The 23,202-nt window shown below is 53.9% G+C and overlaps 2 protein-coding genes across 4 annotated transcripts; one reads left to right on the plus strand and one right to left on the minus strand.

The window, feature by feature from the left end:
- The first annotated feature begins 48 nt into the window (after positions 1-48).
- ZNF526 (zinc finger protein 526) lies at positions 49-7,560 on the plus strand. 2 transcript variants are annotated; one of them, XM_001153532.5, is made up of 3 exons: positions 49-166; positions 3,984-4,077; positions 4,159-7,560. In XM_001153532.5, the coding sequence occupies exon 3, from the start codon at positions 4,176-4,178 to the stop codon at positions 6,186-6,188; it is 2,013 nt and encodes a 670-aa protein (XP_001153532.1). In that variant the 5' UTR covers positions 49-166; positions 3,984-4,077; positions 4,159-4,175; the 3' UTR covers positions 6,189-7,560. The 2 variants fall into 2 exon arrangements, with proteins under 2 accessions (XP_001153532.1, XP_003953555.1); XM_003953506.6 differs by having other exon boundaries at positions 91-414.
- A 2,399-nt stretch (positions 7,561-9,959) lies between these two features.
- GSK3A (glycogen synthase kinase 3 alpha) lies at positions 9,960-22,468 on the minus strand. Of its 2 annotated transcripts, XR_010153880.1 has the most exons (12): positions 21,961-22,374; positions 19,727-19,914; positions 16,621-16,704; positions 16,369-16,479; positions 14,307-14,437; positions 14,112-14,218; positions 13,045-13,142; positions 12,869-12,964; positions 12,255-12,441; positions 11,816-11,908; positions 10,436-10,624; positions 9,960-10,165 (listed from the first exon to the last, which is right to left on the minus strand). XR_010153880.1 is itself a non-coding variant. In XM_530044.7 (11 exons), the coding sequence occupies exons 1-11, from the start codon at positions 22,241-22,243 to the stop codon at positions 10,551-10,553; spliced, it is 1,452 nt and encodes a 483-aa protein (XP_530044.5). In that variant the 5' UTR covers positions 22,244-22,468; the 3' UTR covers positions 9,960-10,550. The 2 variants fall into 2 exon arrangements, 1 of the variants encoding a protein (XP_530044.5); XM_530044.7 differs by having other exon boundaries at positions 9,960-10,624; positions 21,961-22,468.
- Positions 22,469-23,202: the final 734 nt, after the last annotated feature.

Below are 23,202 nucleotides of genomic sequence, written 5' to 3' on the forward strand. Positions count from 1 at the left end.
GCAACACGCAGGCGCAAGGTCGCGTGCCCTGCGCTGCGGGCTCTGATTGGTCGCCACGGGTAAGGGCACCGCCCAATGGGAGGTGTGGATAGTGAGGGGTCCCACACGCCTGGATCCGAGGGTCTGTGTCAAGAGCGGCAGGGGCTGCAGGAGATAAGAGAAACGGGTGAGGGCGCCGCGCGGGGCTGGACTGGGAAGAGAACGCTGGGCGGACGGAGGGGGCGGAAGGAAAACTAAGGGGTCTGCAGGGATCGAAGAGCCTTGGGGCCTGCGCTAGGGCGGGAGCGGCGCGGGCTGGAAGGAGAGCACTCCTTCCTGTGTGCCCTGGGGCTCCTTTAGTGTGCGGGAGCCTACGCTGGAACTCGCCCACCACCCACTGCTGCGAGCTCTCACCCTGCCGAGGAGCTCAGTCTGGTAGGAGACAAGCGTTGTAAAGCGGGAAAGTTGAATTTCCAGGGCCCTAGTGGATTCCTTCCTGGAAAGACTTACTGATATACTGTGTGAAAAACCCCCATTCCTTCCCTAAGTAGTTCACAATTCAAGAGTGGGAGAAAGAATCGTAGACGAGGAAAGGGCAAATTTCAAGTCTCCCGGGCCACCTCGTAGACATTTATTGGGTACCTGCTTTGTGCAAGCTTTGCAGCAGGCACTGGGCCTCGCCCTAGGGGAGTTCTCTGTTGGAAATGGGGCTGTAATCAAGGAAAAATGGAACTCTCGGGCCCCTGGTTGCCTACTTCCAGGAGGGTCCTTTGTGGAATGGCTGTTGTGTGCAGGGGCCTGGCAACTCAAAAATTAGGAAGGGGATTGGAATAGTAGATAAGGAAAGTTTAGCTCCAGCTCCTTTAGTGAATAATTTACTCAAGGAGTATGTATTGGGCATTAACTGAAAGCAGGGCCCTGTACTGGGCTGTGTATTTTGGGAATTCACAGTCTAATGGGGAAGTTGGTCTGGTAGAAATGGACTGTGCATAGGGACAGTTAAACTCAGGGTCGGCCAGGCAGTGGCTCACACCTGTAATTCCAGCGCTTTGGGAGGCCTGGGTGGGAGGATTGCTTGAGCTCAGTAGTTCGAGACCAGCCTGGGCAACATAGGGAGACCTTCTCTCTACAAATAATTTAAAAATTAGCCAGGGGCTAGGTGTGGTGGCTCACACCTGTAATCCCAGCACTTTGGGAGACCATGGTGGGTGGATTTCTTGAGGTCAGGAGTTGAAGACCAGCCTGGGCAACATGATGAAACCCCATCTCTACTAAAAATACAAAAATTATCCAGGCGCGGTGGTGAATGCCTGTAGTTCCAGCTACTCGGGTGACCGAGGCGGGAGAATCGCTTGGACCCAAGAGGCGGAGGTTGCAGTGAGCCGAGATCGTGCCACTGCACTCCAGCCTGGGCAAAAAGAGAGAAACTCTGTCTCAAAAAAAGTAAAATAAAATAAATAAAAATAAAAATTTGCCAGGCATGATGGCAGATACCTGTGGTCCCAGCTACTCAAGAGGCTGAGGCAGGAGGATCACCTGAGTCCAGGAGGTGGAGGCCTCAGTGAGCCAAGATCGCACCACTGCACTGCAGCCTGGGCAACAGAGTGAGACCCTGTCTCAAAAAGAGGAAAAAAAAAAACAACCTCTCAAGGTCTCACTTCCCAAGGGAGGCTCACTGCAGCCTCCACCTCCTGGGCTCAAGTGATCAAACCACCTTAGCCTCCCAAAGTGCTAGGATTGCAGATGTGAGCCACCACACCTGGCCTGGGAGCATCTCTCAGTCACTAAATATGTACTGTGTGCTAGACATTGTTCTTGGCACTGGACATGCTTCAGTGATGTGCAGGCTAAACTGCTACCGTCTAGGTGCTTAATATGAGCAACTTTTTTTTTTTTTTTCCTCCTTGAGACAGAGTCTCACTCTGTCTCCAGGCTGGAGTGTAGTGGCGCAATCTCAGCTCACTGCAACCTCCACCTCCCGGTTTCAAGCCATTCTCCTGCCTCAGCCTCCCAAGTAGCTGGGATTACAGGCGTGCACCACCACGCCCAGCTAATTTTTGTATTTTTTTTTTAGTAGAGACGGGGTTTCATCATGTTGGCCAGCATGGTCTCGATCTCTTGACCTTGTGATCGCCTGCCTTGGCCCCCAGAGTGCTGGGATTACAGGCGTGAGCCACTGCGCCCGGCAATATGAGCAACTTCTATATGCAAGGCTGTAAACCAGACTCCACCTGCCCTCTGGCACTAATAGATTAGGTGAAAAAGAGGTAAAGAAGGTGGGTTTGAATTCATAAAATTAGCTGCTAGGCCTGGGAGGGAGGCAGTCATTTGTTGAGTGTACTCTGAGTCCCTGCTGTGTGAAGGGGCCTGGGTGGGGTTGAGCCCACATACGTAGAAGGGAAGATGGGGCATATAGAGGGAAGTTTGAAAGTTAAAATTCCTGTCCCTGCTCAGAGGTTTTGTTGCTGACTGGAGCCTCCACAATGAATCAGACCCACAAACTCTCAGTCCAGTGAGGAACAGTGAGATGCCACCCCAAACTCATGATATTTGCCATGATAGAGGTGGCACAAGATACCATAGGAACCCTGAGGATGTAGAGATGTCAGAGAAGGCTTCACAAAAGGTGCTGGGTAGGAGTTTGTCAGACAAAAAGAGGAGAGAAGTTTCTTAGCAAAGGGAATAGCAACATCAAAGACTTAGGGTCCAAAAACAATCTTTCTGGAGAACTACACAGGGTTACAGCTGACCTTTACAAGTACCAGGAACTTTGTGTCAGTACTACTTTTAGCCCCATTTTACAGGTAAGAAGACAACCTCAGAGGAAGTAAGTGGTAGAGCTCAGATTCAAGCCAAGGGCAGTCTGGTTCCAGGGCCTGTGTTTTTAAACACTTGGGTGTATCTGTGTGTGTATATGTAAGAGGCAGAGGAAAAGCATTGCACAAAGAGAAAGCTGCACGCAGGCAAAGGCTATGGTATTCTCAGAAAAGGTGTGCCTGGCCCTGTCGGTAAAGAGGCCAGGCTGGCTGGGCCGGGTGTGGTGGCTCACACCTGTAATCCCAGCACTTTGGGAGGCCGAGGCAGGCGGATCACGAGGGCAAGAGATCGAGACCATCCTGGCCAACATGGTGAAACCCCATCTCTACTAAAAATACAAAAATTGGCCGGGCACAGTGGCTCATGCCTGTAATCCCAGCACTTTGGGACGCCCAGGCGGGCAGATCACGAGGTCAGGAGATCAAGATTGTCCTGGCTAACACGGTGAAACCCTGTCTCTAATAAAAATACAAAAAATTAGCCGGGCGTGGTTGCAGGCGCCTGTAGTCCCAGCTACTCGGGAGGCTGAGCCAGGAGAATGGCCTGAACCTGGGAGGCAGAGCTTGCAGTGAGCAGAGATTGCACCACTGCACTCCAGCCTGGGCGACAGAGCGAGCCTCCATCTCAACAATAACAACAAAAAAATACAAAAATTAGCTGGGCATGGTGGCGCACACTTGTAGTCCCAGCTACTCGGGAGGCTGAGACAGGAGAATCACTTGAACCTAGGAGGTGGAGGTTGTAGTGAGCCGAGATTGTGCCACTGTACTCTACCCTGGCAACAGAGCAAGAGTCCATCTCAAAAAAAAAAAAAAAAAAAGAGGCCGGACTGTTGGCCGGGGTGGTGGCTCACATCTGTAATCCCAGCACTTTGGGAGGCCAAGGCGGGTGGATCACCTGAGGTCAGGAGTTCAAGACCAGCCTGGCCAACATGGTGAAACCTTGTCTCTACTAAAAAATATATATATATATATACAAAAATTAGCCAGGCGTGGTGGCACACCCCTGTAGTCCCAGCCACTCAGGAGGCTGAGGCACGAGAATAGCTTGAACCCAGGAGCGAGAGGTTGCAGTGAGCCAAGATTGTGCCACTGCACTCCAGCTTGGGTGACAGACCAAATCTCTGTCTCAGAAGAAAAAAAAAAAAAAAAAAAGAGGCTGGGCTGAGTGCTGTTTCTCTCCTGCAGGCTGCCGTGGGGTGTGTGTAGGCTTCAGAGACATGGGATCACGGAAGACTGAAGCAGAAACAGTGGATTAAGACTTCCTGAGCGATAGAGGCTGGTGAGTAGTGGGATGGGCAAGAGAATTCCACCTCCCCTTGGTTTCCTGCTGTCTCACTGGCTCCTGCCCCTCTTTCTCCAGGCACTGCCTTCCCCACAATGGCAGAGGTGGTGGCTGAGGTGGCCGAGATGCCAACACAGATGTCACCAGGGGCAGTGGAGATGTCAACACCTATGTCGGCAGAGATGATGGAGATGTCAACAGAAGTGACTGAGATGACACCTGGGGAGGCCCTTGCCTCATCCCTCTTCTTCCAGCATCACCAGTTCATGTGCTCTGAGTGTGGCAGCCTCTATAACACACTGGAGGAAGTCCTCTCACACCAGGAGCAGCACATGCTTGCTGTCTCAGAGGAGGAGGCACTGACCACACAGAATGTTGGCCTGGAGCCGGAGCTGGTGCCGGGTGCTGAGGGGCCCTTCCAGTGTGGTGAATGCAGCCAGCTCATCCTCTCCCCTGGGGAGCTCCTGGCCCACCAGGATGCCCACCTCCGAGAGTCTGCAAACCAGATCCAATACCAGTGCTGGGACTGCCAGGAGCTGTTCCCCTCGCCCGAGCTGTGGGTGGCTCATCGAAAGGCCCAGCACCTTTCTGCTACGGTAGCTGAGCCACCAGTGCCACCTCCTTTGCCTCCCCCAACACCACTGCCTCCACCTTCTCCCCCATCCGAAGTCAAGATGGAGCCCTATGAGTGTCCTGAGTGCTCTACCCTCTGCGCCACCCCTGAGGAGTTCTTGGAGCATCAGGGCACCCACTTTGACTCCCTAGAGAAAGAGGAGCGCAATGGGTTGGAGGAGGAGGAAGAGGACGATGAGGAGGAGGATGAAGATGATGAAGAGACGGAGGATGAGGAGGCCATGGCAGAGGTCGGTGATGATGCTGTGGGAGGTGACGAGTCCACAGCTGGCTGGGCTCAGGGCTGCGGGGACTGTCCCCAGCACCAGCCCTCAGCAGGGGCTCGCCGGCAACACCGGCGGACGGCTCACAGCCCGGCATCTGCCGCCCACCCCTTCCACTGCAGCCAGTGTCAGCGCAGTTTCAGCTCCGCCAACCGGCTGCAGGCTCATGGGCGGGCCCATGTTGGTGGCACACATGAGTGTACAACCTGCTCCAAGGTCTTCAAGAAAGCAGCATCGCTTGAGCAGCACTTGCGGCTGCATCGCGGGGAAGCCCGCTACCTCTGTGTAGACTGTGGCCGCGGCTTTGGCACAGAACTCACGTTGGTGGCTCACCGGCGGGCCCACACTGCCAACCCATTGCATCGCTGTCGTTGCGGCAAGACGTTCAGCAACATGACCAAGTTCCTCTACCACCGGCGCACTCACGCCGGCAAAAGCGGGACACCTCCCACAGGAGCAACAGCTCCCCCAGCTCCAGCGGAGCCCACCCCTCCACCACCACCCCCTGCCCCACCTGCCCAGCTGCCCTGCCCACAGTGCTCCAAGTCCTTTGCCTCAGCTTCCCGGCTGTCCCGGCACCGGCGTGCAGTACACGGGCCCCCTGAACGGCGTCACCGCTGTGGGGTTTGTGGCAAGGGCTTCAAGAAGCTGATCCACGTGCGCAACCACCTGCGGACACACACGGGTGAGAGGCCCTTCCAGTGCCACTCATGTGGCAAGACCTTTGCTTCTTTGGCCAACCTCAGCCGCCACCAGCTGACCCACACGGGTGCACGTCCCTACCAATGCCTGGACTGTGGCAAGCGCTTCACACAGAGCTCCAACCTGCAGCAGCACCGGCGGTTGCACTTGCGGCCAGTCGCCTTTGCCCGCGCCCCCCGCCTCCCCATCACTGGTCTCTACAACAAGAGTCCCTACTACTGCGGGACTTGTGGCCGCTGGTTCCGCGCCATGGCGGGCTTGCGACTGCATCAGCGGGTCCATGCCCGAGCTCGGACTTTGACGCTACAGCCTCCCAGATCACCACCTCCTGCCCCACCCCCACCCCCAGAGCCTCAACAGACTATCATGTGCACAGAGCTGGGGGAGACCATCGCCATCATTGAGACATCCCAGCCACTGGCGCTTGAGGACACCCTGCAGCTGTGCCAGGCTGCACTGGGGGCCAGTGAAGCAGGCGGGCTCTTGCAGTTGGACACGGCCTTCGTGTGACGCAGCTGAAAAGCAACAACAAAAGGGTTTGGTTGCAACAGCCAGTGTGGGTACCTCTGGGGAGAGAGGACCTCCTCTGTCAAACTGGTCTGGTACCCACCGTGTGCCAGGATCCACCCTGGCCTCTTTTACCCACTGACTCCCCAGAACAACCCTTCCAGGCTTCTCTTGTCATCTTTCTCTGCCTGAGGGGAAACTGAAGCTCTGAGGTGCGATGTGATCTGTACCAGGTCACCCAGCTATGCTGCAAAGCGGGTTGGCCAAAGCCCTTTGCACTGCATCACCCTGGTGCCCAGCAACATCAGGTAACCTTCACTGAGCACCAAGCTTATGCCAGGTCTGTGCTGGCCACTCTCATATACCTCTTCAGATCCTCTGCTTGTACCCCCAGCCCTTGCCTTCCCTGGATTTTGGGCACCCAGGACTTTGCTCTGCCTGGTGGAGGGTACTTGATTTCTCTGGGCTTCCTTCATCTCAATTCTGACAGTGTGGAAGGAAATCTGTAGGTACCCAGGTCCTCAGCTCCAGACTGGGTGATGCTGGAGACCCAGGAGCAAGTCAGCACAGGCTCTGCCCACAGGAGGCATGCACAATCTGGTAGGAGAAACACACAAGTACAGATAGCTTCCTCTCTGAGTGTGTCTCATTGATTCATTCAGCCTGTGTGTCCTAAAGCCTCCCTTCTCCCATACTGGGTGATGCTGGGGGCAGAGATGAGTCAGGCCTAAGGCTTCTCAGGGCTGTGATGGGGATGTGCAGGGACAATGGGATCCCAGGAAACAGACCTCCATGGTGGGAGATCAGGAGTTAAGGACTTCCTAGAGAAGGTAGTCCCTGAAGGAAAAGTAGGAATCTGGTAGTGAAAGAGGAAAAGAACATTCCAGGCAGACAGCACTGCAAGAGGGTGAGCTCTTGGTGTATTTGGAGACCATCCAGTTATTCATCTGACTGCCTACCTGAGGCAAGCACCACACTTACCACTGTATGTGTACTATGATCCCAACAGGCTTGTGACATAGATTTCATATTATTCTTGTTGTATAGATTTTTAAAACTGGTGGCTGGGCGTGGTGGCTCACGCCTGTAATCCCAGCACTTTGGGAGGCCGAGGCGGGCAGATCACGAGGTCAGGAGATCGAGACCATCCTGGCTAACACGGTGAAACCCCGTCTCTATTAAAAATACAAAAAATTAGCCAGGAGTGGTGGCGGGCGCCTGTGGTGGCCAGCTACTCAGGAGGCTGAAGCAGGAGAATGGCGTGAACCCGGGAGGCGGAGCTTGCAGTGAGCCGAGATCGCACCACTGCACTCCAGCCTGGGTGACAGAGTGAGACTCCGTCTCAAAAGAAAATAAAAATAAAAATAAAAATAAACTGGCCAGGTGTGGTGGCTCACGCTTGCAATCCCAATGCTTTGGGAGACTGAGGCAGGAGGATCACTTAAGGCCAGGAGTTCGAGACCAGCCTGGGCAACAGCAAGACCTCATCTCTACAAAAATTAAAAGTTAGCCAGGCCTGGTGGCACATGCCTGTAATCCGAGTGCTTTGGGAGGCTGAGGCAGGAGGATCACTCGAGCTCAAGAATTCAAGACCTGGGCAAGAGAGAGAGACTTTGTCTCTATTAAAAATAAAAATGATTGGCCGAGCATGGTGGTGCACACCAGTATTCCCAGCTACTCTGGAGGCTGAGGCGGAGGCAGGATTGCTTGATATGGGGGAGATTGAGGCTGCAGTGAGCTGTGTTCACACCACTGCACTCCAGTCTGGGCAACAGTGCAAGACCCTGTCACTTAAAAAAAAAAAGGAAAAAAAAACTAAGGACAGAGATTTGCCCAAGGTTTCACAGCTAGGCAGAGATGTGAGATTTGAGTACGGGAGGCCCCTGCGGCCCACATTTGTAACCCATACTATTCTGAGTGATTAAGACCTGAAACTTGTGCAGGGGTAGGGGATCAGAGGAAGATTCATTCTAACTAGAGGAAAAGTAAACCAGTGTCAGAGCTATTGGGATTTGAAGGGGCCTCGAAACATCAAAGGTCTTGAGAGCAAGAAGATTCCCACCTTGTTCAGAGGTTACCTAGGATAATAGTCTTTCTCTCCATTGATTGATTGATTGATTGAGATGGAGTCTTGCTCTGTTGCCCAGGCTGGAGCACAGTGGTGCAGTCTCAGCTCACTGCAACCTCCACCTTCCAGGCTCAAGCGATTCTCCTGCCTCAGTCTCCCTAATAGCTGGGATTACAGGCCCCCACCACTGCACCCAGCTAATTTTTGTATTTTAGTAGAGACGGGGTTTTGCCACGTTGACCAGGCTGGTCTCAATCTCCTGACCTCAGGTGATCTGCCCGCCTTGGCCTCCCTAAGTGCTAGGATTACACGTGTGTGCCACCGAGCCCGGCCGTAATAGTCTTTATCTCCCTAAGCAGATGCAGGTGATTCCTGATAGGCTCCTCCCAGGCCCCTGCAGCCCAGGGTGCTCAGGCAGGGGAGGCAGAATGCAGTTGGGGATGGAATTGTCCAGGAGGGAGGCCTAGACTTTGGAAGGCCTTGAAAGCTGGCTGAGTAGTTCCAGGTTGGGGGAGGGTCGTAACTGGTGTTAGATCTGGGCTCAAAGTGGGGTGAGTGGGAAGCTAAAGATGGTCCAGCAGAAGACAGGGCTGGACCTGGGAAGGGGTCATGGGGTGGTAGAAGGGTGAGGGACACCTCACTGACTTCACGGCTGACCACGTGTGAGTAGCAGGGAGGAAGGCGTCCCCAGGATCCCAAGGTCTGCCCCTCGCCCAGAACAGCCATCCTCCCCCTTATCCATCAGCTTGCTCTGTATATTCATTCATTGATACTACAAACCAGGCGAAATCTGGGTGGTGTTGAGCAAGGAAGGGGCAGGGTCTGTCCTATCCCAGGCAGTGTAAAGATGCCCCTGGAGTAGGGTGAGCAAACTGGAGAGCCCAGACCCCACAGGAACAGTCCCTTCACTCCATCTGGGACATTTGAAACTCCTCCCTTTTTGTTCACCGGTGGAATCCAGTAGGGGGCATACCCATTGCTCCTCCCCAGGCCCCCTTCCACCTCTGGGGTGTCCTGGCCACACTCACTGCTTGGTGCCATGTGGAGGAGATAACATTTCCTTCCGCCCATGCCCCCCTATCTGGCCCCAGCATGTTTTAAGTGAGGATAAAAGTCAAGTTATCTGCCCCCACCTTCACAGGGTTGTCACTTCCCAACATCCCTAAGAGGTGGACCAGGTAGGTGTCCTGTTTAAGACTTGGAAATGAAGGCTTGGAATCTTCTAGGGTTCCGCCTCCAGCCATGGCCACCCAACAAAGAGTCTACAAGCAGGCTAAGTTTTGGCCTGAGTGACTCCTCATCATCTCATGTCCCCCCAGACCCTAGAGCAGCAGGCAGCTTGGGCTAAGACAGACAGCCCATTGTTCAAGTCCTGACTCCTCTGTCACTTAAGCTCCATGGCCTTCCCCTCTCTGATCCCCAATTGGCTCACCAGTTACTGGGAGGTTAATCCCTCCCTCCCTAAGCAGAAGCAGATGATTTATGCTGGGTCATGGAGCAGGCTCCTCCTAGGCCTCTACAGCAGATAACCCAGATGGAGCTCATCACCACACGTGCAGAGAAAGCCACGGTGTGAGAAGGTTGGGCACCTGAGCCAGGGCCTTCGGACAGCCCTCTGCCTGAGATGCAGCTCACTCCCGTCCCAGAACAGTCCCCCCGCTGGAAGCCCCCACCACCTCAGCGGAAACAGGCAGCCAGACAGAAAGCAGGTTTTCATGCCAATAATTTATTGAACGGAGGTCTGTACACAGGCAAACCTTACTGTGGAAACTAAGACATCAGGAGCTCTCTCCACTCCCCTGGCCCTCCAGGGTGGGGTGAGGAGGGAGTAGACCTTGGGGGCAGAGGACAGGAGGGGAGTTACAGCTGTAGGAGGGGCGGGGCCAGGTTGGACGGTGCGAATCGACGTTTTCTTTAAGAAAAAAATTATAACAATCTATTTACACCCGGGGGCCAGGGAAGGGAAGAGGAGACGGGCTGGGCTGGTTCTATTTACAAGGGACACAGGAGGGGAGGGGATCTGGAGGAGGGGAGGGGGCCAAGGGGGTAGGAGGTCCTCATCCCCCCAACACCCTGTCCTTCTCTTCCCTCCCCACAACCAGTTAAAATCCTCTTAAAAAGCCCACCACAGGGGTGAGGCTGGTGAGGGAGGGACTGGAGGTGGGGACAGGGACTCATTTACCTCTGCCCTCTAGTCTAGGGGCCCAGCCAGGGCAGGAGCTTGATGGGCTATGGCCCCCCTTCCCAGCCCCTCTTGGGGCTCCCAGATGGAAGTGGAAGGGTGCTTGGTGGGGCCCTCAGGAGGAGTTAGTGAGGGTAGGTGTGGCATCGGTCGACTGCCAGTCTGAGCTGGTCGGAGTCTCAGTTAAAGCTGGAGGGAGGCAGGGAAGGAGCAGAGTTAGCCTTTGCCTTTCAGACACCCCTTCGCCCAACCCAAAAGTAGGAATTCTCTTGTCATAGATGCTACATTAAAAGTTACAAGCTGTTACTTTAGGTGAAGGGTTGCAAACTCAAGTGCTAAAGGGCCAGGATAGTAACTGAGTGACACACCAGAGTGCCAGGCTCCATATAAGTCGGTGGCTGGGCTGGGCACAGTGGCTCACGCCTGTAATCCCAGCACTTTGGGAGGCCGAGGTGGGCAGATCACAAGGTCAGCAGTTCGAGACCAGCCTGGCCAACATGGTGAAACTCCATCTCTACTCAAAATACAAAAATAAGCCAGGCATGGTGGTATGCGCGTGTAATCCCAGGTACTTAGGAGGCTGAGGCAGGAGAATCACTTGAACCCAGGAGGCAGAAGTTGGAGTGAGCCAGGATTGTGCCACTGCACTCCAGCCTGGGCGACAGAAAAAGACTCCGTCTAAAAAATATAAAGGGCGCCCACTGTCTACTGTCAGTAGGATGGGCGGGCCCATTGCTGCCCAATCTGATTTTCTTCCCCAAGAGAAACAGGAAATCTGAATTTTTACATAAAATAGCCCCATTTTTAAACGTGGGCACCATGGCCAGGCACAGCGGTTCACGCCTGTAATCCCAACACTTTAGGAGGCCAAGCGGGAAAATCACCTGAAGTTCAAGACCAGTCTGGCCAAGATGGTGAAACCTCATCTCTAGTAAAAATACAAAAATTAGCCAGGCGTAGTGGTGTGTGTCTGTAATCCCAGCTACTCAGAGGCTGAGGCAGGAGAATTGCCTGAGCCCAGGAGGTGGAGATTGCAGTGAGCCGAGATCGAGCCACTGCACTGCAGCCTGGGTGGCGAGTGAAACTCTATCGCGCAAAAAAAAAAAAAAAAAAAACTTGGGCAACGAATTCAACTTTTTGTTTGTGTTCAGGCCAGACGTTATTTCTCTGGCTTTCCCATTGGCATTAAACACATTTAAACATTTGTACGCAAGAATACCCTCTAAAGGTGGTCATTCACATGTTGTAAGATGTGTTTCCTATGCCATCAAAATGTCAATGATTTAAAAATACATTCAGGAAACCCAGCCACTGAGCGAACAGCCCCACCCTCTCCAGGCTGAGAGATACTTTAACCCCCAGCAGATGGTCCCCACTTACCTTGTGAGGACTGGGTGAGGGTGGTAGTGCCCGCTGGGGACCTCAAGTGAGGAGGGATGAGAATGGCGTTGAGAGACGGTTGGATGGAGAGTTCTAGAAACAGGAATTGACATGCTAGTCAGGGTAGACTACAGCAGGGTTATGATGGGCACCAAATGGGAACCCAGCTATTGGGAAGGCCAGTTGTTTGTGGACACCTTCAGCCACAGACCTCTCTCAATGAAAAACCAGAAAAAGCTTAGCACGAGGCAGATCACAGTAAAGCACAACTGAAGCAGGTTCGATTCCCCCTGAATCTGGGAGTCATCTTTCTTGAGCCCCAGGCCTGCCTTGTACCCTGCCCTTAGCTCCCCACTCCTGCTTCAACACCAAGCTCCTCACAATCTTTGGCTGCCCCCCTACCCCGCCCCACTCCCCAGATCCCAGGCTATGCCCTCACCACCAGCACTGAAGTTGAAGAGAGGGGGAAGTGGGCGGTTGTTAGGCAGCTGGGTTCCCAGACATCGCAGTTCATCAAAGAAGCTGTGCGCACAGGCCTCTAGTGGGGAGAGCCTTGAGGATGGGGTGTACTCCAGCAGGCTAGAGCAGAGCGCGATGGCCTCTGGCGGCGTTCGAGATTTGAACACCTGAAGGATGGGTGCAGGGGTCATGAGGGTGAGATGCCCTGGACACTGGCATACTCCTGTTATCTCACTGCCACAGTGCCTGCGGCAAGTTATGACTGGTTGCTTCCCACACCCCCACCTTCCAAATGAAGAAACTAAGGCCCAACCACTAAGGAGAGGTCAGTTTGTATCGGGTAAGCAGGCAGCCCAGGTCTGGGACTATATGAGCCCTGCTGACCCTCCATAAAAATTGGAATCTTGAATTTACTTGTGGGTTCTCAACTTTTAAAATGCCATAAACTTTGAAAGCGGATGGATGTTATTGATCCCTGAATAACTCTTCAAATCCTCCCAAGCCATGATTCTGAGGCTAGGTCCACAGAACAGTTGACCTCCAAGGGGGACCAGCTCTCAGCCATACTGCCCTGAGCCCCTAGCCCTGCCCCACCTTTGTCCAGGGGTGAGCTTTAATCTGAGGGAACTTGAACTCCGTGTAGTTGGGGTTCATCTCTCGGATTTGTTCCCGGGTTGGTGTTCCCAGCACCTGTAAAGAGAGGGAGGGGTCTGAGACAAGGGCCCCATCCCTCAGCCCCACCCCCTGCCCAGCCCAGCCCCGCCCCTCACCTTGATGATCTCCACCAGCTGGTCCACCCCACTGTCCCCAGGGAAGATGGGCTGGCCCAAGAGGAGCTCCGCCAGTACACAGCCAGCTGACCAAACATCTGAGGGGAAATGGAGGGAGCATCAGGGCTAGGCGAGTAGGGCCACCAACCTCCCAATGCTTTTATTCCTCATGGCCATCCTAAGAGTATCAGGAGCCCCGTTTTCTCAAAGACAAAGCACCTGGCCCAAGGTCACATGCAGCTTAGAAACATGGGCCCGACCTTGACCCTGCGTTTGCTGCACTCTCTAGTCTAGGTGTGTTTCCAGCCCTCAGTTCCTCTCTCTGCTAAGGACCCCAATGAGCTCCTTCTCTCCCGCTAGCCTTCGACGACAGACCAAATTAGGCCCAAACCTGCCAACAGGCACCCATGTTCTTTGGGCCACAGGAAGGTACAGCCTTAAATCCTGGACTGCCTTCCTCTTGTTCCAGCCTCTCTCCTGCCCATGAGAAGAGCTGCAGCCTGGCAGTCTCACCCCTCCCTGCTTTGTACCTTGACCCCCACAGCACGAGTTCATACCTAAGGACTCCACAGTTCGTCATGCTGCTGTGGAAGGTGCCCTTTCAAACTCTCATGCCCATTCCCTCAATTCAGACTTCCCCTCATGCCTGGAAAATGGCAGTTGTCCCCACAAACAGGGAAGGACACAGAGGCCCTGGGAGCAAGTTGCACCTTCATGGTGGCAAAGCCTTGCTTCCCGGTTCCCCCAAGGTCTCCGGCAGCCCTTCCCCCTAGCTGAGAACAGAGGGCTGACAGGGAGGTTCCAGAGCTGGTATGGACTCTGGAGTCAGGTCAGCTTTCAAATCCCAGTCCTGCCCAGTCCCAGTGGTGCCAGTGCGGGCAGGCGGCCTCACAGCTCTAAGCTCATCTGTAAAATTAGCATTCAACAGCATCAGCCTCCTAAGTTTGTGAGGACTGGATACAAGAACAGAAGTTAAGCTTTCATCACCAAGCTTGGCATACAGCACACAGAAAACTCCAAAACTTCCCAGATTGCCACTCCCCCCGCCACCCTCCCGTAACTCTGACCGATGGATGAGGTGTAATCAGTGGCTCCAAAGATGAGCTCTGGGGCCCGGTAGTAGCGAGAACAGATGTAAGAGACATTGGGCTCCCCTCGGACCAACTGCTTTGCACTGTGGGAAGAGATGGGCAGGGGTACACGTGAGGCAAGGGTTGGGGTCCCCCTTGCCTCTTCAGCCACCCAAAATGCCCCAGGCCCACCTGCCAAAATCGCAGAGCTTGAGGACAGCAGTGTCAGGGTCCACCAGCAGGTTCTGGGGCTTGATGTCGCGGTGACACACGCCCTGGGAGTGGATGTAGGCCAAGCTGCGGAAGAGCTGGTACATGTACACCTGCGGCAGGCACAGGATAGCAGAACTTTAGCCCAGCTTTCCCCATACAGCACCACTACCCCACCAGCTTGGCCTGAAGAGCCCTTCCAGGCCCACTCTCCCTGCTGCCCCCACAGCTTTGGGGAAACCCGTTTGAAACCTTGGTTCTCTTAATGTGCACCACAATCACTTGAAGGACTTGTTAAAACAGGGACTACTGGCTGGGCGTGGCGGGTCACGCCTGTAATCCCGGTATTTTGGGAGGCCAAGACCAGCCTTGCCAACATGTTGAGATCCCGTCTCTACTAAAAATACAAAAATTAGCCGGGCGTGGTGGTGCACACCTGTAATCCCAGCTACTCGGGAGGCTGAGGCAGAAGAATCACTTGAACTCAGGAGGCGGAGGTTGCAGTGAGCCGAGATCGCACCACTGCACTCCAGCGTGGGTGACAGAGTGAGACCCTGTCTCAAAAGAAACAAAAAAACAGGGACTGCTGGGCCCCACTCTTAGAGTTTCTGATCAGTGAGTTCTGAATGAGGCATTTGCAACAAGCTCTCCAGCACTGATGCTGGTCCCCGGACCACACTCTGAGAACCACTGCTTTAATCACAACCCTTGGCAGAAGCCTGATGAGTAAGGTACATCGGGAGGTTGTCATAAAACAGGCTAGGGAGCCAGGCACTCAGCTTCCCCCTCACCAAAACCACTGGCTCCTTAATCCGACAATCAAAACCACCCCTGAGCCTGCCCCCTCTCCAGCTCCATTTTCCTGCCACTCTCCCTCCCACTGACTAGAACAGAAGTACCATGAGAGCAGGATTTTGAGTTTCAGTTACTGCTGCATCCCCCAGGGCCTAGGCAGACCAGGTCCTGACATGGCTGCTTCCTAGGCCCCCTTCCTTTTATTCCAGTTCCCCTCGGCCAAAGATGCCACTTCCTTGCCCTGTGCTTGGTCTCCTCCAGGAAGCCTTCCTTGATCCTTCTCACCCACAAACCAGGCTGGGTGCTTCCTCCATTTCCAGAATTCCCTGTGCTCCTTCTGGTATGGCAGCAGCTAGTTCATTTAATAGTTTTCTGTGATGACGCCTTTCTACCCTACCAAACTGAGAGCTCTTCAAGGCCAAGGCCTAGGTCGCAGTCAGTGGTGCCTCTGGAATTCCTCAGCCCTGGGACCCGTATGCAGGCAGCCACAGGACAGATTCGCCAAACCAGAGAGCTCCCCTCCTGGGAAGTGAGGTCCAACAGCCACACCACTGGTAGAGCCCACATCGGCTCACCCGTGCTTGGGTACGTAAAGCCAGCAGGAGCAGCAGCTGGGCCCCAAGTGACCTTCAGCAAACAAACCCACCCACCTCCTTCCAATGCAGTAGGCTGCTCCAGCCTGTTCGCCACATCATCCCTGGGCTGCAATCATTCATTCATTCATTCAAACACCTCCTGAAGGTCTGTAACACCCAGGGCACGATGCCAGGCACTGGGGAATGAGCCTGCACAGATGATGGACGGAGATGCATTCCTGGCTCTGTGGATGCTAACCTTCCTCCAGCCCTAACTCCTTCCCACCTACCCCCAGCCAAGGCTCTAAAGGCCCGAACTCTGGCCTCATCAGCTGTCTCTGTGCAATCCTGGTCCCCACCACCCCCTTATCCTGAGCTAACTCCAACATCTCTGGTGCCACTGGACTCCCTGTATGGACCTGAGCAACTACCTGGCAGCTTCTGCAACCCCAGGTGTCAGGCTGCCTTCCTGATTCAGTCAGGCCTTGCCTGCCTTGGCCCTCCCCTGTGTTAGGCGAGCTCCATCTCTGGGGGTTATGGGAACAACAGCAGGGGACATGGGGCCTCCAAAAACCAACATAAACTTGGCGGATGAGGGATCCCATAAAAGGCAGGAGGCTCCAGAGCCCCTGGCTTTGTGGGCCTGGGTTCCAGCAGCCCACCTGCTGGCCTACCTTGACATAGAGGATAGGGATGGTCAACTTGGCCTTGGTGAAGTGGCGGGCCACCCGGTACACTGTCTCGGGCACATATTCCAGCACCAGATTTAGGTAAAGCTCGTCTTTCTGCAGGGAGCAAAGGAGAGGTGTGAGGCACTGTGAGAAGAGTGAGGAGGGGGAAGGAAGGTATGCAGGGAGCAGTGGGGGAAAGGCAGGCAGGCAGGAAAATGGCTGGAGCAACCCACCACCACCACCTCGTGATCTCACCTTCTCGCCACTGGAGTAGAAAAAGTATCTCAGCCTCACAATATTGCAGTGGTCCAGCTTACGCATGATCTGCAGCTCTCGGTTCTTGAGGGCAAAGGGAGAGTCTCAGAATATGACCAACTCTCTCGGCTGCTCCTCCCTACTCACACTCACTCCCAACAACAGCCAGGCAGCTACTCCCTGTGTCCCAGCTCCAAGGTCCCCTGGAGTATCCCCCAATTCCTTGTCTCCAGACTATTCCCCTCCCACAGGAGCTGGAAGCCCACAGGTTAAACCCAGGCCACAGATGTGTTTTCTTCACCCCATTTTTTTTTTTTTTTTTGAGACAGAGTCTTGCTCTGTTGCCAGGCTGGCATGCAGTGGCTCGATATCAGCTCACTGCAACCTCTGCCTCCCTGGGTCAAGCAATTCTCCTGCCTCAGCCTTCCAAGTAGCTGGGATTACAGGCATGCACCACCACGCCCAGCTAATTTTTGTATTTTTAGTAGAGATGGGGTTTCACCACGTTAGCCAGGATGGTCTCGATCTCCTGACCTCGTGATCCACCTGCCTCGGCCTCCCTGACCTCATGATCCACAGGCCTCAGCCTCCCAAAGTGCTGGGATTCCAGGCGTGAGGCACCGCGCCCAGCCACCCCACTTTAAAAAAAAAAAAATTTCAACTTATTGCTGACATGTAAAAGCCAAATGGCATCTTCTGATTTTTTTCTCCAAAATAAAGTTTCAAAAAGGATAGGCCGGGGCCAGGCGCGGTGGCTCACACCTGTAATCCCAGCACTTTGGGAGGCTGAGGTGGGTGGATCATGAGGTCAGGAGATTGAGACCATCCTGGTTAACATGGTGAAACCCTGTCTCTACTAAAAATACAAAAAAAATTAGCCAGGCATGGTGGCAGGCGCCTGTAGTCCCAGCTACTCGGGAGGCTGAGGCAGGAGAATGGCGTGAACCCAGGAGGCGGAGCTTGCAGTGAGCTGAGATCGCGCCACTGCACTCCAGCCTGGGCGACAGACTCTGTCTCAAAAAATAATAATAATAAATAAAACAAATAAAAAAGATAAAATGTATTATTATTATTATTTTTAAAAGAACCTGACTATGTTGGCCAGGTTGGTTTTGAACTCCTAGTCTCAGGCAATCATCCTGCCTCGGGCTCTCCAAGTTCAAGGATTACAGGCGTGAGCTACCATACCCAGCCTTAAAATAAAAATAAAATAAAAAACAGCTGGGCATGGTGGCTCACCCCTGTAATCCCAGCACTTTGGGAGGCCAAGGCAGGGAAATCACTTGAGGCCAGGAGTTCGAGACCAGCCTGGCCAACATGGCAAAACCCCATCTCTACTAAAAATACAAAAAAATCAGCTGGGCATGGTGGCGCACGCCTGTGATTCCAACTACTCAGGTGGATGAGGTACAAGAATTGCTTGAACCCAGGAGGCAGAGGTTGCAGCGCTTGAACCCAGGAGGCAGAGGTTGCAGTGAGCCGACATCACACCACTGCACTCCAGCCTTAGTGACAGAACGAGATTCTGTCTTAAAAAAAAAAAAAAAAAAATAGAGACCATCCTGGCTAACATGGTGAAACCCCGTCCCTACTAGAAATACAAAAAATTAGCCGAGAGTGGTGGCACACGCCTATAGTCCCAGCTACTAGGGAGGCTGAGGCAGAAGAATCGCTTGAACCCGGCAGGCGGAGGTTGCAGTGACCCGAGATCATGCCACCACACTCCAGCCTGGGTGACAGCATGAGACTCCATCTCAAAAAAAAAAAAAAAAAAAAAAGATTTCACATCTAAATCCAGTTTTCAGTTTGTCTTGAAAAATCAGGGCTAGGTATGCTGGCTCATGCCTGTAATACCAGCACTTTGGGAAGTCGAGGTGGGGGCAGATTACTTGAGGTCAGGAGTTTGAGACCAGCCTGGCCAACATGGCAAAAACCTGTCTCTACTAAAAATACAAAAAAAAAAAAATTAGCCAGGCATAGTGGCCCATGCCTGCAATCCCAGCTACTCAGGTGGTTGAGGCACAAGAATCGCTTGAACCTGGGAGGCAGAGGTTGCAGCGGGCCAAGATCGTGCCACTGCACTCCAGCCTGGGTGACAGAGTAAGACTCCATCTCAAAAAAAAAAAAAAAAATCAGGCATGGGCACATGAGGCTTGCCCCCCTACCTGGCACAAGCAACAACAGACAGGTAGTGGCCATCCAGCTCACTCTGGTCCTGTGGAAGCATCTGGGTCCTCGAACTCTATCTAGGATCCTGAGTACCAGACTCCAGGCATTGGACTTTTCCCAGAATGCGGTCTCAGCATTCTTCCCCATTCTCTATTCCTCAGTGAGGCCTAGGAACTCCCTGCCCCTACATCCCTCTTACTTCTGGAACTCAACTCCAATCAAATTCTGACACCCTGGAGCTCCTCCTGCCCAAGGGCCCTCCCTGCCAAGACCGAGGCCCTGGTCTGGTTCCTTTCCAGTCTAGGCTCAGTTCTCCTACATCCAGACTAGTCTAACCTCCAAATGCCAGGCCCTTAAACACCAATTATTCCTCAATTTCCACTTCCTCCATCTCCTTCTAGTTCCCTGAGCCTCTCCTAGCTCACAGGGCACCTCCATTCCATTCTGCGCTGGCCAAACACCTGGGAAGAGCGCGACCTTCAGAACCACCCGCGCTAGCCCTGCCAGGTCCCTTTCTCTCCTGGGAAGAAGTGTAACCAAATGGTTAAGGTAGAGGGTTTGGGAATCAGATTCCAGCCTTGACTGGGGCACTTGCTCTGTGACCTCAGGCAATCCTCTTATCTGAGTTTGTTTCCCTGCTTTTAAACTTAGCTTACACTTAGAATGAGTATAACCACAGTACCTACCCTCAGAGAATCTTTATGTAAATTAAACAAGAATTTGCTTATTAAGCACTTACATTGAGCAAATGCCCAGTAAAAGCTCTGGGCTCTCCTGGGATCCACATTTCCCATCTTCCACAGGTCTCATTTCCTCTTTTCCCCCTTCTCTTCTGGCCCATGGCTCTGAAACCCAAGCCTCCAGCTCTCTGGCTGGGGTTCTCCCACCAGTCACACCCAGTCCCCAAACCTCCCTGTCCCCATCCCGCCCAAGCTACCTTGAACCTCTTGTCCTGGAGAACCTTCTTGATGGCGACTAGTTCCCTGGTCTCTGCCAGCCGTGCCTGGTACACGACCCCAAATGAGCCATTGCCAATCACTTTGATGTCTGTGTAAGCCACTTCTTGGGAGCGCTCTGGGCCTTGGCCTAGAGTGGCTACGACTGTGGTCACCTTCCCGCTGTCACCTGGGGAACAAAGGGGATACACGATCCACTGACCCATCCTGTCTGCGCATCACCCTATCCTGGGGCTGTGGGAGGAAGGGAAATCTCTGCAGGAAGCTCGTTGGGGACCTCTTTGTCCCCTCCACCTCTTTGAGGAAAGGTGGATGCTGGGACCTTCCCAGTGACTTTTCCCCTCTTCCTTTCTGGGAATCTTAAGTCCTGCTCCCCTCCACATAGGAGGATATTGATACCTAAATCTCTCTGCTTCAAGGGTTGGCAACCCCAAATTTCTACTTCTAGGAAGCAACAGATCACTGGTCCATCTTGGTACTGGGAGACATCAGATGTTGACTCCATCTACTCTGGATCTACTGCCCTCTGGCCCCTCCTATTTGGAGAAGGCTTGACCGAGCCTCTTCCACTTCAGGGAGCAGTAACCCTGAGGTACTCCTACTTTAGGAAAGCACTAACCTCTCTCACAGCCTAGAGGATACTGACCTCTAAGTCCTCCCCTGTAGAGCTGGTAACTTTACTGGTTCTTGGTGACAGAAATGAATGTCCTCTCCTGCTATATGTGCCAGTGCCCTGACCCTCACTTTTTGGTACTTTGAGGTTAGAAAAAAACACTGACCTGACCTCTTCATCTGAGTGGTCCAGAGACCCAGACCCCTCACTATATGTGGGTGGTCCCTAATGGACAAGCACCAAATTATGAGAATGATGAACCTGACCTTTATTATCAAGGAGCTATTCCAGCCTCAGTCCTTTGAAGGAAAGCTATAATTCCCAATTCCCATTATTCAAATGGTGGCAAACCTTGGTGCCATTCTTAGAGGATAGTGACCCCTTTGAGTAACTGATGAACCAAATCCATTTTTTTGGTTTTTTTTTTTTGAGACACAGTTTCGCTCTCGTTGCCCAGCTGGAGTGCAATGGCACGATCTCGACTCACTGCAACCTCCGCCTGCTGGGTTCAAGCGATTCTCCTGCCTCAGCCTCCCGAGAAGCTGGGATTACAGGCGCCCGCCACCACGCCCAGCTAATTTTTTATATTTTTAGTAGAGACAGGGTTCTACCAGTTGGCCAGGCTGGTCTCGAACTCCTGACCGCAGGTGATCCGCCAACCTCAGCCTCCCAAACTGCTGGGATTACAGGCGTGAGCCACCGCGCCCGGCCACCAAATCCATTTTGAGGGGCCAGTGACAAGTTCTTTCAGAGGGAGATAACCCTACATCACTTTTTTTTTTTTCAGAGCCAATGACACCATACCTTAGAACAATTATTTAAAAAGTGTAAGCTTAGATCCATATTCTGTAGGAAACTGTGACCTACCCTGCTCCATTCCATTTTTGTTAAAGGAGACACACCAAGCCATGTATTTTAAAACATGGACTATGGACTTGGTTTGAAGGATATGCTGACTCCCAATGTCTTTATATCTAAGAGGCAGTAACTATTAATTCTCACCATTGGCAGTACAGCTCAACAAGATTTAGGGTGGGTAATGATGCCAGGTCTTGGTTTTAATAGGGAAGATGATCTGAGTACCAGGTTTAGAAAGCCTGGCCCTATTCTTTGGGGACAAAACACAGTAACCTCAAAGCCCTGCTTCTAAGTGATATTCGCTCCAAATCCCCATCTTCTGAAGGACAGCGAATGCAGATCCCTCTTTTTCGGGGTTGGTCTTATTCTTGTTCTCTTAGGAGACAATAACCCTAGATCCCCATTTGCAAGCGACTGTGACCTCTGATCCAATATTATAATGAATAGCAACGTCAGATACCTGTTCTTAAGGCTCAAGGACCCAAGACCTCAATAATGGAAGAACAGAGACTTGTAACCCCTGTTTCTTTGAGTGTTAGTAATTCTGATCCACGAGTAATTCTGATCTCCAAGAGATGGTAACCCCAAGACTCCTTTTCCTGGGAGGAAGAGGGCTCGGATCCCCGGTATGGGGAGGCATAGTGACCTCGAGCTCCTATCTAAGCACATGAAAGAATCTGATGGATGTCTGAGGAGCTTTGGGAACCCTGATCACCACCCTACACGGGCGCCACTAGTACTCACGGCCCAGCTTCACCCCGGGCGGCGGGAAGCTAGTGCCTGCGCCGGGGCCTCCGCTGCCTCCTCCGCCGCTGCCGCCGGGTCCACCCCCGGAGCTCGAGGCCCCGACGCCCCCACCCATGGCCCCGACAGATGCCTTTCCGCCGCCGGTGCCGCCTGGGCCGGAGGCCGAGCCTCCGGGGCCGCCGCCGCCTCCTCCGCCTCCGCCGCCGGGCTCCGCGAACGAGCTGGTCCGCGCCCTGCCCGAGCCCCCAGGGCCGCCTCCCGAAGGCCCGCCGCCGCTCATGGCGCCAAGCACAGGCCCAGGCTGCGGGGCTCGGGCTGCCCGGGCTGCCCCAGCCGCCGCCGCTGCCGCCGCCTCCCCCGGGCCCTGGCCTCTTCCAGGCCGCGCCGCTCTGGCTTGGGCTCCGGCTCCGGCCCAGCGCCCGCCGCGGGGCACGCCGGGAGATGCAGTCCGGCTGTCGTCCGCGCCGCCGTCACCGCCCTCGGCCCGCACAGAGAGCCGCGTGGCACGCCGGGAAATGAAGTCCACAAAAGCCTCAGACTAGACCGCGGGAATGATGGGCGGGAACGACGGGTCACGCTGTACGACGGGAAATGGAGTCCAGGGTAATCTGTCAGCCGACTGTACGACGGGGAGCCCTGAAGCACTTTGGGAAGCAGAGAGCCTGATGCACGCTGGGAAACGGAGTCCACTCACTCAGTCTATTAGCTGTGTATGCCTCCCAGAGCTCGGTGCGCTCTGGGAAATTGAGTCGGCCCGCGTGAACCTGCGGGTCTCGGGCCGTGAGGCAAGCCGGGAAATGGAGTCGTCGCCACGCCCTCACCGCATTGCAGGTGTAAAGCGATTTTTAAAGCACGCCGGGAAATGGAGTCTCAGGTGGTTTTTAAGCCCCAAGTGGATACTGCAGTTCCGGAGATGGGCGAGGAAATGGAGTAGGTTTACGCGCTCCTCTTTCCAGGTACGCTGGACCGCAGTCCCTGCCGGGAAGTGTAGTCAGCACCAAGGCCTCAGTGCAGTTGCCACAGCGAGCCCTGGTGTGTTCTGGGAAATGGAGTTCGACGTATCCTCCCCATTGACTGAGGGGGCGGGATCGCCCATGAGCTCCAAGCATGCTGGGGAATAGTCCAGACCTGACCCTTTGTGAGGCCAGTCTGCGGAGGCTTGCCGGGAAGCGAAGTCCAATGGCCACCATCAGGGGTGTGTGAACGAAAGGTTAGAGACTGCGGCAGTTCCCTGGAGAG

Source organism: Pan troglodytes, chromosome 20 (assembly GCF_028858775.2).
Source record: "Pan troglodytes isolate AG18354 chromosome 20, NHGRI_mPanTro3-v2.0_pri, whole genome shotgun sequence".
NCBI lineage: Eukaryota > Metazoa > Chordata > Mammalia > Primates > Hominidae > Pan > Pan troglodytes.

Excerpts from the sequence above, each read along its gene's own strand:
- GSK3A (XM_530044.7), bottom strand. The coding sequence starts at position 22,243 with ATGAGCGGCGGCGGGCCTTCGGGAGGCGGCCCTGGGGGCTCGGGCAGG. Across the intron at positions 12,965-13,044 it reads AGCTGGTGGAGATCATCAAG|GTGCTGGGAACACCAACCCG; the intron begins GTGAGGGGCGGG and ends CTCTCTTTACAG. Across the intron at positions 11,909-12,254 it reads CTTCAACTTCAGTGCTGGTG|AACTCTCCATCCAACCGTCT; the intron begins GTGAGGGCATAG and ends TCCTGTTTCTAG.
- ZNF526 (XM_001153532.5), top strand. The coding sequence starts at position 4,176 with ATGGCAGAGGTGGTGGCTGAGGTGGCCGAGATGCCAACACAGATGTCA.